The sequence below is a fragment of the Moschus berezovskii genome, chromosome 15 (genome assembly GCF_049115385.1).
Source record: "Moschus berezovskii isolate FMDL1 chromosome 15, NW_MosBer_1.0, whole genome shotgun sequence".
Taxonomy (NCBI): domain Eukaryota; kingdom Metazoa; phylum Chordata; class Mammalia; order Artiodactyla; family Moschidae; genus Moschus; species Moschus berezovskii.
The window spans coordinates 74,685,246-74,699,213 of NC_142474.1; the positions used below are offsets into that span (position 1 = coordinate 74,685,246).

The window sequence follows — 13,968 nt, forward strand, 5'->3', positions numbered from 1 at the left end:
TGAGAACTCCTGAGAGTATAGAGATTCCAAACTGAGAACTTAAGGGTATCGAAACATATACAGAAACATCTTGAGTTCAAGCTTACATTTTAAACATTTCTTGTTCATATGCTTGTAAATATCTTACCTTTCAAAACATGGATACCAACAAAAACATTTGCCTTATGTATGTCCAATTCTGCTATTAAGTTTGCAAAGAGAAGTTAGGAGTATGAAGAGCTAGCATTTCAAATATTTCAGTGTCCCTCTTTCCAGAAGGGACTTCCCTGATGGCTCGATGGTAAAGCGTCTGCCTGCAATGTAGGAGCCAGGGTTAAGTGTGTATCACAAAATTTACCTGAACTAGATGTTTGTGGACCCTTCTTTCCGGCTGTTTTATTAGGAACAGAATCCTTCACTCCGACTGCAGGCTGAATGGGTTTGGAAACAAGTTGATTAATAAATAATGTACATATGATACAATCCACAGTTCATAATTCAAGATAAATGCATAAATGTTTTTACCTTCACATTAAGACATTTCTCAGGAGGATCTAAAAGGCAAAGGGACATAGAGTTAATTAATTACATGTAATTACATTCATGCAGAGTTAGTACCGAGCAGAATCCTCGTGCTCAGCCTTGACACTGAATACATTTGGTTTCAGTGTCTTGATTTTAGGGGGATGTTAGGACACCGGCAAGACAGACATATGAATCCATTACAGATAGTGAAGAAAAATTAGGAATACAGGTTTACCTAAACAGGCAGTAAAATTTCAAAAGTAACATCATGTTTTCAATGAACTTAGAAAATACCAAAGAGCACACAGACCAACGTGAACATGCTGACTGATGAGGAGAAGATGGATCTTAATCAGAGGAGCAAACCATGACCCCAAGAAGACAAAGGTGAAAACAGATGGCAAAATGCAACAGTGTATCTTGAATGCAATACAGCAGTACCATTTACACCATTATACTACAAGGATTTAACATGTTCTTCAATCTGCCCAGTCATTTAAGAAGTGCACCGTTGGGATGACAGTTCAGCTCAATGTATAATTCATTTCTCATCAGAGAAAGAGTAATGAACCGAGTAGCTCGGATATACACTTGTAGAAAATTGTTCATAAAAATATTCATTTTTTTCCCCATACCCATGTGGGCTACTGGTATGCCTGCATGTCTTGGCTCCTCTAGTTTAGCCATCTTAAAATTTCTCAATCCGCTCATGCAAGAAGGCTATATAAGACACACCTACGAAATAATGTACAATAAATTCTCAACACTGAAATACAATGATCAAAGGGAAATAATCAACTCAATTGACACAGAATTATTAGATGCTAAAAATCCTGCATGTTTTAAAATCAGTGTAGGTATTTATTGAAAATAACAATTCTAACATTTAGGGAATGAACCCTATCAATCTGTTTTGTTTCAAAACTTAGTTTGGTTGGGTACATCACGCTAACGCTTAAAAGGATTTCTGTGAAACAACTGTCAAAAAATCAGTTATCTTAAAAATAGTCAATCCCTCCATATTCAAATTAATCTAATTTGGATCACAAATAGCAGTACAACATATATCTTTGATGTCTATCGTTACTTGGAGTAGCTGGGGTTCACCCTACTTCTAGCACCCCCTCCTGCCTCCCGTAGTATTGTCGGGAACAACAATGATCTTATCTCTTTTCAGGGCAAATACATGGAAGCCTCTGGAAGGAGTTCTCTCAAGGTTCCTCATCAACTCCAAACTCGCCTCCCTGAAGCCCTGCTTTCGTCCTTTGGTCCTTTCACTAGGGTCCTTCCTCTGTGAAGGGGAACCTTTGGACTCGTGGTCTGAATTCTTTCCCTTTACACTCTTCCTGTGGATCATCCCCACCACTGCTTTCTCCCTCCCTGCTTAACGTGCTCCTTCGACTCTTTGCTTCCCTCTGGCTATAGACACGCTCAGAGAGAAACATAAAACAATGCTTTTCCTTGATCCTGTTAGGCCTGCACCAGCCAATGCTCTTCTTCCAGATTTCTCTAAACGCAAGGCAACACCCTTGCTACTCAGACAGCTTGTTAGAAATGCAGAAACTCAGACCTCCTGCTCGGCATGTGCACTTCCCACAAGGTGTCCAGGCGACTAATTAACATTTGAGAAACTCTAGTCTATGCGGAGTCTGCTTCTACATGACTTCCACTTCATTCATTCTCCTGAAATCTCAGCCTCAACTCCTCACTCTAACACTTCCCCCCAAACTGAAACTGCGTTACCAGTTGGAAACTTTCCAGTGGACTCTCTATCAGGCTGTGGGTTCCTTGGTCTCCCCATCACGCCCCCTGCTCTCTCCTCCTTTCCAGCTCTCTTGTTCTGACACCATCCTACAAAGCAGCAGCATTTCCCATTACAGCTGAGCACCTACCCCCAAGCTCCCCCAGAGGATGACAACCCGCTCTGCACACCCAGGGACCGCACTTCTGAGTGTCTTCCTAATAACAAGTCAACAGGAAGAGGGGGGAACTTTGCTGTTCTTCTCTGACACGTTTTGGTGCCGGAAGCCCACTTCATATTCACCGTCTGTGTCAATTACTCTCCCTTCTTCTAAAGACCTATCTTACTTATGGCCACCTTCCCCATAGGCCCTTGCTTCCTTTGCCTTCATTTCCTCCCTGCACCCTCCGCCTCTCTCATCCTTCATTCCCTCTTTCCTCTGACTTCTCGACCTTCCTTTGGTTGTAGAGTATCTTGAAACAGAACTAGTAATTGTTTCTGTTGTCCATGTGGCACACGGAATCTTAGTTCCCTGACCAGGGATCAAACCTACACCCCTGCACTGGACAGTCTTAACTTGTGGACCTCCCAAGAAGTCCAGGAACGAGTAACGCAGCTCCTGAAACTGGATTCTCAGTTTAACCTGTGGCCGACACCCGATGAGACAGTTTCCCTCCTCTTCTCGTCCTCTGCCTCACTGCGCAGGTGACAGGTGTTTGCTGTCTTTTGCTTTTATTGCCTGTTACAATATTCCCATTTTAAATCAATATTCTGTCAAATAACCTTTCTACAAAATACAGTTCTTACCGTCTACTTGTCCATTTAATATATTTTTTCCTCTCTGATCGCCAGATAAATGATCCACACACTTCCGTGGAACGCTCTCAGAGATACTCTGTGAAAATGAATATTGAGTTCCATGAAGCTTTCCTAATGTCTTCTTAAGAAAACACCCTACTTTTAAAAACCGCCTACATTTAACCCAGTTAAGACAGGTTTTGCCACGATCTCACAGCTGCCAAATGACAGAACCTGCATGCTGACTTCATACACCGCTGGATCACCAGGCAGTGGCTGCCAGCAACGAAGACATCAGGCCCTTCCGATCTCCTTCCATAGCTGCCACCTTCAAACAGGGCACGGTTACTTTCTGTTACCTCAAGTACGGCTGCCATAAAAGCACCCTGCCCTGCTACTTCAGTTTAGTCGCTCAATCGTGTCCGACTCTTTGCAACCCCATGGACTGTAGCCTGCCTAGCTCCTCCATCCTTGGGATTTTCCAGGCACGAGTACTGGAGTGGCTTGCCGTTTCCTTCTCCAGGGCATCTTCCCGACCCAGGGATTGAACCTTGGTCTAATACGTTGTGGGCAGATGCTTTACCGTCTGAGCCACCAGGGAAGTCCCCTTGCTACTTAAACAATTCAAAATGGTTTGTACTTATTAAAACATTGCTAAAGCAACTGCTGTTATTATAACCCCACATATTTATTACTATTCCCCATGGTTTTGCTTCTCTTCAAATGTTTCTTCCAGATTAACCTGACAATCCACACACAGTAACACCTTCCAGTGTCAAGCACTATCTTTCAAGGTCCAACTGATAAAAAAACCACATTTCGACCTGTTTCTCTCCGACCCTCTCTAGCAGTTTTACACGTGCACATGTACATACATTTGGTTGGGAGACTTGGACTGACAGACACACACTGCAGGCTATTGTGTATGAAATAGGTAACTAATGAGGACCTACTGTATAGCACAGGGAACGCTACTCAACATTCTGCACTGGCCCATATGGGAAAGAATCTAAAACACAGGCCACACACACACACACACAAAGAGGCAATACACACACACACACACAAAGAGGCGATACACACACACACACACAAAGAGGCGATACACACACACACTAAAAAAGAGGCGATTCACACACACACACAGATATAAAACAAAGAAACATCTGGCCATGGACTGACCTGAAATAATGTTTCAATTTTCAAATAAATGTAACTTCAATGGATTCCTTATGATATCCAAGCCTTGGTTTCTGTACTACGCTGACTTCATTAGGTGAATCTTACAAATGAACAAAAGTGTACTATGTGCTAGTATTTAGCACAGAAGTATTTTATTTAATATAGGTTAGAAGTAAGAAAAGAGTTTTGATAGGGAAATGCAAAGGTGAGAAAGTCACAGCATCTCCCGCTTTCATGATCTTATATTACTCAGGGCTTACATTTCAAAATAATAACAGAAGACAGTACCTCAGAATCCCAAGGTGATTCTATATCTTTCTCTTCTCCCAATCCTACGGCTGACATCATGTCTGTAAAATGCAGTCACAGATATATGAATGAGAACAGTCACTACTACGAATTGTAAAGACATGTGTAAGTCTATCTCTATCCACAAATATTCCCATAAAATAAAGCAGTGGAAAAGAATTTCAGAGGGTTGAAGCATTTTCAAGTAGAAAAACTTGGTAGTAGGTGGGACACGTCTGAAGAAAGAGAGCAAAAAAATGTACTTGAAATGGATATCATATTTGGATCTATACCCTTTACATGTCTTTATATTTGCTTTTAAGTACAGAAAACATTCACAGGCATTCACTGACTTACCACTTCTATTATTTTTGTGTGCTCTATCAACAGAAGTCAAATGGTCATGATCTGCTTGCTCTTGGGGAGCCCTTTCAATAATATCAGCATCACTTTCTTTTTCAACAAGATCTGGCTTTGTGGCTCCTTCCTGTCAAAACAAGACAATATAAAACAAAAACCCAGCTTCAGAAAACATATTCATTCGTTTCAGCTTCAGCATCAGTCCTTCCAGTGAATATTTGGGACTGATTTCCTTTCGGATGGACTGGCTGGATCTCCTTGCAGTTCACGGGACTCTCAAGAGTCTTCTCCAACACCACAGTTCAAAAGCATCAATTCTTTGGCGCTCAGCTGTCTTTATAGTCCAACTCTCATATCCATACATGACTACTGGAAAAATCATAGCTTTGACTAAACAGACTTCTGTTGGCCAAGTAATGTCTCTGCTTTTTAATGTGCTGTCTAGATTGGTCATAACTTTTCTTCCAGGGAGCAAGTGTCTTTTAATTTCATGGCTGCAGTCACCGTCTGCAGTGGTTTTGGAGCGCTAGAAAATATAGCTTGTCATTGTTTCCACTGTTTCCCCATCTACTTCCCATGAAGTGTTGGGACCGGATGCCATGATCTTAGTTTTCTGAATGTCGAGTTTTAAGCCAGCTTTTTCACTCTCCTCTTTCACTTTCATCAAGACGATCTTCAGTTCCTCTTTGCCTTCTGCCATAAGGGTGGTGTCATCTGCATATCTGAAGTTATTCATATTTCTCCTGGCAATCTTGATTCCAGCTTGTGTTTCATCCAGCCCAGAGTTTCTCATGATGTACTTCTCTGTGTATAAGTTAAATAAGCAGGGTGACAATAAACAGCCTTGATGTACCCCTTTCCCTATTTGGATATTTGGCCTTGGAGTACAGAATGAAGCAGGGCAAAGGCTCATAGAGTTTTGCCAAGAGATCGCATTGGTCATGGCAAACACCCTCTTCCAAGAACAGAAGAGAAGATTCTACACATGGACATCACCAGATGGTCAATACCAAAGTCAGGTTGATTATATTCTTTGCAGCCAAAGATGGAGAAGTTCTATACAGTCAGCAAAAACAAGACCGGGAGCTGACTGTGGCTCAGACCATGAACTCCTTAGAGCCAAATTCAGACTGAGATTGAAGGAAGTAGAAAATATGACCGTATTTTACAGGAGAGCATTTAAAATACAATTTAAAAAAACCTATAAGCAATGCTCCAGAGTGGACAGTAAGCACAATAGACGCTGTACATCACCCAAAGTGTCCATGAAACTGGAATTAAAAAGCAAATTTGGCTTTAAAAACAGCCAAATAAACATGGTAACAGTCATTCTAAAACAAACTGCAGAGCCAGGAGGAATGAAAAGATTGACAAGTATATTTTAGAAAGGTTACTCTGGCAGCAACGTAAAAAAGAACTTCAGGGTAGCAAAACTAGAAAGGAATATTTCAAGATTATAGGGGAGACAGTGAGTTATGCTGACAAGATATGACAAATGATAAGCAGGCAGAAAATACTGAACTTCCTGAGTGACTGGAGGTGGCATTTTCAAGGAAGTTTGCAGTCCAGGATTTTCTAAGATGGGGAGGACAGATGAAGGGATAGCTTACAAAGAGTCAGGGATGAGGGAAGCGTCAGGGACAATGCCTTCAGTTTGGGGTGTAATAAATTATTTTGAGGCGTGCAAGGGACTCAGAAGAAAGGAGTTGGGTAAATACATTTGAATTAGACATAGATAAACTTATTCAGGTAAAACATATACTGTAAAGATAATTATTTGTAAAAGATACTAACCTGGTATAATTAATGCAAACCTAGGCAGAATTCTGAACTTTTGAAAATAAAACAATACCATGGGAAGAAAGCTGTGAGGCTAAAATTGTCAATTATATATTTCAACATGTTTCAAGGATATAAAAATATACTGTTATAAATATATGCAAATACTCGTTTCTGTCATATTACCATAATAAGCATTTTTAAGTTCAATGAAAAGGTTTAATTGTACAACACCAATTCAAGATGCGACAAGAAGACTCTCTTTTAAATGACCTTAAAAGACAAGTTTTAATTTGTCGAAGAGAAATGCTTATGTGAGGATGGAATTATGAGGCAGTTTAAAGTACTACTATGACATAAGAAAGAAATAGAAAGCCTATTTGAAAAGATCCCATTCAAAATGGAGGGAGAAATCAAAAGCTTTACAGACAAACCGAAAGTTAAGAGAACTGAGCACTGCCAAACCACCCTTTGTGGCCCAGAATCTGCCTGTAATGCAGGAGACCTGGGTTCAATCCCTGGGTTGGGAAGATCCCCTGGAGAAGAGAAAGGCTACCCACTCCAGTATTCTGGCCTAGAGGATTCCATGGACAGTCCATGGGGTCACAAAGAGTCGGACACGACTGTGTGACTTTCACTTTCACACCAGCCTCACAACAAACGCTAAAGGGATTTACAGCCAGTAAACACAAGAGAAAGGAGAGACCTACAAAAGCAAAACCGAAACAATTCAGAAAATGTCAACAGGAACATATAGATCGATTATTACTTTAATGTAAGTGGATTCAACGCACCAACCAAAAGACACAGAATAGCTGAATGAATACAAAAACAACAGCCAAATATATACTGCCCACAAGAGACCCGCTTCAGACCTAGAGACACATACAGACCGAAAGTAAATGGATGGAAAAAGATATTCCATTTGAATGGTAACCAAAAGAAAGCCAGTGTGGCAATCCTTATTTCACACAAAATAGACTTGAAAATAAAGAATATTATAAGAGACAAAGAAGGACACTACATAATGACCAAAGGATCAATCAAAGAAGAAGACATAACAATTGGAAATATTTATGCCCCCAACATAGAAGCACCTCAATACACAAGGCAAACACTAACAGACATAAGAGGAGAATTCAATAGCAACACAGTCATACTGGGGCACTTTAACACCCCCCTTACACCAATGGACAGATCATCCAAACAGAGAATCAATAAAGAAAGCCAAAACTTCAATGATTTATTAGACCCAAAGGACCCAACTGATACATTCATGACTTTCCATCCAAATGCAGAATACACTTTGTTCTCAACTGCACATGGAACACTCTCCAGGACAGACCGCATCTTGGGACACAAATCAAGCCTCAGGAAATTTTAAAAACTGAAAATATATCACGTATCTTCTCTGGCCACAAGACTATGAGACTAGAGATCAACTACAGGAAAAAAAAAAACGGCAAAAAACACAAACTCATGGCGATTAAACAATTCATTACTAAATAACGAAAAGGTCATTACAGAAATAAGAAGGGAAATCAAAAGATTCCTAGAAACAAATGACAACAAAAACACGACCACCCAAAACCTACGGGATTCAGTAAAAGCACTTTTAAGACCAACCTGGATAGTATATTAAAAAGCAGAGACATTACTTTGCCAACCAAGGTCCGTCTAGTCAAGGCTATGGTTTTTCCCACGGTCGTGTATGGATATGAGAGTTGGACTGTGAAGAAGGCTGATCGCCGAAGAATTGATGCTTTGAACTGTGGTGCTGGAGAAGACTCTTGAGAGTCCCTTGGACTGCAAGGAGATCCAACCAGTCCATTCTAAAGGAGATCAATCCTGGGTGTTCATTGGAAGGACTGATGCTAAAGCTGAAACTCCAATACTTTGGCCACCTCATGCGAAGAGTTGACTCACTGGAAAAGACTCTGATGCTGGAAGGGATTGGGGGCGGGAGGAGACGGGGACGACAGAGAATGAGATGGCTGGATGGCATCACCAACTCGATGGACATGAGTTTGAGTGAACTCCGGGAGTTGGTGATGGACAGGGAGGCCTGGCGTGCTGTGATTCATGGGGTCGCAAAGAGTCGGACACGACTGAGCGACTGAACTGAACTGAACTGAACTGAAGAGAGAAGTCGATAGCAGCACAATCCTACCTCAAGGACAAGAAAAGCACTGAACAGGCAACACTCTACATTTAAAGCAGCTGGAAAAAGAACCAAAACCCCCCAAAGTCAGCCAAAGGAAAGAAAGGGTACAGATCAGAGCAGAAATAAATGAAAAAGAAAATGAAGGAAACCATAGCAAAGATTAATCAGACAAAATACTGGTTCTTTGCGAAGATAAGCAAAATGGACAAACCGCTCGCCAGGCTCATCAAGAACAGAAGGGAGAAAAATCAAATTGACAAGATTAGAGACGAAAAAGGAGAGGTTACAACAGACAACACAGAAATGAAGAGGATCATAAGAGAATGTTATGAGCAACAACATGCTAATAAGAGAGACAACTGAGAGGAAAGGGACAGATTCTTAGAAAAATTCAACCCCCCAAAACTGAATCAGGGAGAAATAAAAATTACAAGCAAGCCAATTACAAACACTGAAATAGAAGGTGTTATCCAAAATCTCCCAAAAACAAAAGCCCAGGGCCAGATAGCTTCACAGGAGAATTTTATCAAACATTTAGAGAAGAGCTAATGCCTAGTTTTCTGAAACTCTTCCAAAACACTGCAGAGGAAGGAACACTTCCAAACTCATTCTATGAGGCCACAATCACCTTGATACCAAAACCAGGCAGAGACAACCCAAAAAAGAAAATTACAGGCCACTATCACTGACAAACACAGATGTAAAAATCCCCAACAAAATTCTAGCAAACACAATTCAACAACACATTCCATAGCTCATACACCATGATCAACTGGGGTTCATGCCAGGGATGCAAGGATTCTTCAATATACACAAACCAATTTCAATGTGATGCACCATCTTAACAAACTGAAAACTTAGAACCATATGATCATCTCAATAGAGGCAGAAAAAGCCTTTGACACAATTCAGCACCTGTTTATGACAAAAGCCCTCGAGAAAATGGACACAGGAGGAACCTACACCAACACAGTAAAGGCCATATAGGATAAACCCACGGCAAACACTATTCTCAATGAGGAAAAATGAAAAGCATTCCCTCCAAGATCAGGAACAAGACAAAAGTTGTCCATTCTCACCACGATTACTCAGCATGGTTTTGGAAGTCCTAGCTATGGCAATCAGAGAAGAAAAAGAAAGAAAAGGAATCCAGATCTGAAAAGAAGAAGTACAACTCTCACTTTTGCAAATGACATGGTACTACACATAGCAAACCCAAAAGAAACTATCTATTTTCTAGTAAAAGAAAATTACTAGAGCTAAACAATGAATTTAGCAAAGTTGTATGATACAGAGATCACTTGAATTCCTTTATACGAACAATGAAAACCCAGAAAGTGAAATTAATGAGCCAGTCCCATTCACCACTGCAACAAAAAGAATAAAATATCTAGTAATAAACCGACCTAAGGAGACAAAAGACCGGTCTACGGAAAATTCTAAGACACCGAGGAAAGAAAAGAAAGACGACGTAAACAGGTGGAGAGAGATTCCAATTTCCTGGGTAGGAAGAATGAATAGTGTGAAAATGACTATACTACCAAATGCAATCTACAGATTCAGTGTGATCACTTTCAAATTGCCAGTGGCATCTTTCACACAACTAGAACAATACATACAATGGAATATTACTCAGCCATAGAGAGAAACACACTTGAGTCAGTTCTAACGAGGCTGACAAACCTAGAGCCTATTCTCCGGAGTGAAGCAAGTCAGAAAGAGAAACATAAATATCATATACTATTCGCACAGATATGGAATCTACAAAAATTCTGAATCTACAAAGGTACCAATGAATTTATTTCCTGGGCAGCAATGGAGAAACAGACATGGAGAACAGATTTACGGACATGGGGGGAGGGGAGGACTGAGAGGGTGAGATGGATGGAAAGAGTAACATGGAAACTTACAATTCCATATGTAAAATAGACAGCCAATGGGAATTTGCTGTATGGCCCAGGGAACTCAGAAAGGGACTCTGTGACGATCTAGAAGGGTGGGATGGGGAGGCAGATGGGAGGAGGGTTTGGGAGGAAGGGGACATTGGGTGTACTGATGGCTGATCCTTGTTGATGTCGGACAGAAAACAACAAAATTCTGTAAAGCGATTATCCTTCAATTAAAAAATAAATACATTTTATAAAAACCCCATTTATTTGAAAATTTCATCGTTTTCTTCTTATTTCCCTATAAAAGGCACACTAACGGCTCTGATTTTTTATCTATGCCTTCTGCAATGGCAGATAAAGACTGAAGCAACAATTTGGATGTACGAAAATTAGTAAAACTATGATTATCCAAGTCGGAGATTTAAAAGTTTTCAAATACATCTATGACTATCAAGCAGGATAAATATTCACATCAGGAAAGAAACAAATGAGTTGAAAACATCAAGCAACCAGGATGGGTGAGTTTTAGATATGGAAGAATTTGCAGTTTAGTTTAACATGCATAACAAAGAACTGACATGCTAATTTAACACCTATACATATTGAAGCTAATAAAGTTTCTTAAAACTGAAACCTAACTTAAAAATAACTTAACTTAAAAAATTACTTCTTTAAATTTTATTTTGTAATAAAATTCTTAAAATGGAATATACATATTACTAGAGATATTTTAAAAAGTAAAACATTATCTTTCTGAGATAATTTTATAAAGTCTGTTGGTAATTCTTCTTTCCTTATGATTTTATAACAAGTAGTCTACATAAGAAAAAAATCATGAATTGTGACTTCATTCATTTAATGGATGTAATTGCCCATCACTTGCAGATATTTGGAAAAGATAAATCAGAATCTCTCGGCAGGAGGGGCGCGGGGGGAAGTTCTACATTTTTTCTTTAAGACTGTTGCAGGTTAAATTGTCTCATGTCATGAAGAGAGTTTAAGAATCTCATGTATATAATTATAAATTAAAATTTCAATAAAAGACAAGATAAAATGCTTATTTATTTCCCCTTTATTTTCAAAAAGATCCAAAACCTCCACCAAGATTATACCAAACAATAAGATAAATTAGTTAAGTACATTAAGTATGTATCAAACACTAAGTTAGTAACCACAAGAAACAGAAGGGCCACAACTTCTTAATTTATCTGCTAAGGCCTAAAACTGAGCTCATCTAGAACTGCATATGAATTAAAGTTTTGTAGGTTAAATAGAAGACATCGCTTCATTAGTTTCAAAGTGAGAATTTTTTTAAAAAGAGAACTCACTTCAAATTGAAATGAACTTCCAGAGGGAACCATATTCAATATAGATATATACATATACAAGCGTAACCAAGTCACATTGCTATACACCTGAAACTAACACAGTATTGTAAATGACTACACTTCAATGAAAGAAAAAAACAAAAACCACCACCAACCTCAAAGACAACCACCAAAACAGCTAAGGAGCAAATGTTCTTTCAGTTCTTCACAAAAATCAGCTATATGTCATTCAGAAGAGTATAAGTATTGAGTTTTCACAACCTCACTTTCTCCTAAGTGGAATTGGAAATAATTCATCTCATAACATAGAGTACCTCATCCGACTTACCCCCACTATTTCTGTTGTGTTTGTAAAATAATCTGTATCATCTTGACCTTCATTCCATCTCCTATTCATCTTATCTTTTTTAAATGAATTCTTCCCCTTTATCACCCTCCCCAGCTTCATATTCTTCTAGCTGTTTTTCCTAATTGCTTTGTAATTTGTTTCGTTCCTAATGGCACACTTAGTATGCCAACATTTATAAATCTGAATCATGCAGATATATTGCTCTTATCACATCATTTTGTATCGTGACTTTGAAGTCTTCCATTTCCGCGGTGGGATCCTTTTTCTCATCATAAGGATCAAGGGAACGGTGTGTGAGAAACTACAGGGGAGACAGAGTTAAAAACAAAACAACTAACCTTTGCTAGACCAAGGCCTGCGGGAGTCCTGAGTGGTTCTGGAAGAGGCTCAGGCCTTGGGAAGGCAGGATGGGAGAAGCCCTGGACTCCAGGTGATGTTTTGGGAAAGGTTTCAACCATGTCTCCAATTTCACGATCAGAATTCTTGTCCTCAGAGAAGGTGGTACTCCCTGGCCTCACAATGCCACATTCTAATACAGTGAAAGCAGAAAGTACATGAGAACCTGGGTCGTTTCAAATCAGGGAAGAACACCAGGAGGACAGTCTTCAAATAACTTACTGTTTCTCTTGGATTGCTGAAAAGCCTCCGTTAGCCTTGCTGAGTTTGATTTCGGGACATGCTGGAGAGGAAAATAAGAGCTTGAAGAATGACAAGTATCAACTCGAATAAAAGAATTATAACCTCCCCCATTCCTCTCTGATCGAACACAAAGAGCACAGGCTCTGCAGTCATTCAGATGTGGATTCAAACCCCAGTTCTGCCACTGACTGTCCTTCTCATGGGGTAAGCACTGTGACAGATGACATCAGAAGCCCCGGATGTTCCTCTCCTTACCCCTAACTGGCTGCTGGACAAATACCATGACACCCACTAGATTATTTGCTCTGCCAAAATGTTCTAGAAAAAACATTTATCCCTGGGAGTAGTTTAGAGTACTATTGAAAAACTAAGGCATTTAAATTCATTGCTATATTTTGAAATTTGCTTGCATGATTTCTATATGCATGAATTATCACTTGGGAAAGCAAATATGAAAGTTTAGATTACAGTAGAACCTTATTTAGATAAGTTACAAGTGCAAACAGGATACGCTGCTTCTATTCTGTTTGTTAAACAACTAAAGACAAATGATTGTTTCCATTCGGCTCCTTCGAAGAAAAAGGGAAAAAAAAAAACAAGAGTAAACCTGTAGGGAAATGATCACGAATGAAAGCCACAAACACTAAACAGAACGCCGTAATCAAACATGTTCACAATAGACGCAGAGAGAGATGCACGGAAAGAACAGACCCTGAAGAAAAGTATTCTGCAAGGAAAAATGAGGTTAACAGTTAAAAAAGTGGAGGAGGGAAAAGAAACAGAGACATTCCTAGTCAAGTACAAACTTAAGGAAAATATAATAAGTATAAAAAGGTTTGTGGAAAAACACATACATTTAAAATCCATATACAACAGATCAGTAATATATCAGGTTTCCTAAGGATATACTATGAACAAAGCCTCTATTTTATATGCTTTTATTAATA

General features: G+C 39.5%; 1 protein-coding gene across 21 annotated transcripts in view; it reads right to left on the reverse strand.

Annotated features, from left to right (window-relative positions):
• The window catches only part of LOC148775483 (ankyrin repeat domain-containing protein 26-like), a 131,835-nt gene that overhangs the window by 69,479 nt on the left and 48,388 nt on the right, over positions 1 to 13,968 (reverse strand). For all 21 annotated transcript variants that reach the window (XM_088844212.1, XM_088844213.1, XM_088844224.1 and 18 more), the window contains 7 exons: positions 13,001 to 13,061; positions 12,721 to 12,911; positions 4,871 to 5,000; positions 4,514 to 4,575; positions 3,053 to 3,140; positions 505 to 533; positions 338 to 410 (listed from right to left, as the gene is read on the reverse strand). In XM_088844212.1, the coding sequence (XP_088700338.1) occupies positions 338 to 410; positions 505 to 533; positions 3,053 to 3,140; positions 4,514 to 4,575; positions 4,871 to 5,000; positions 12,721 to 12,911; positions 13,001 to 13,061 (634 nt within the window). The remainder of the gene's footprint in view (positions 1 to 337; positions 411 to 504; positions 534 to 3,052; positions 3,141 to 4,513; positions 4,576 to 4,870; positions 5,001 to 12,720; positions 12,912 to 13,000; positions 13,062 to 13,968) is intronic.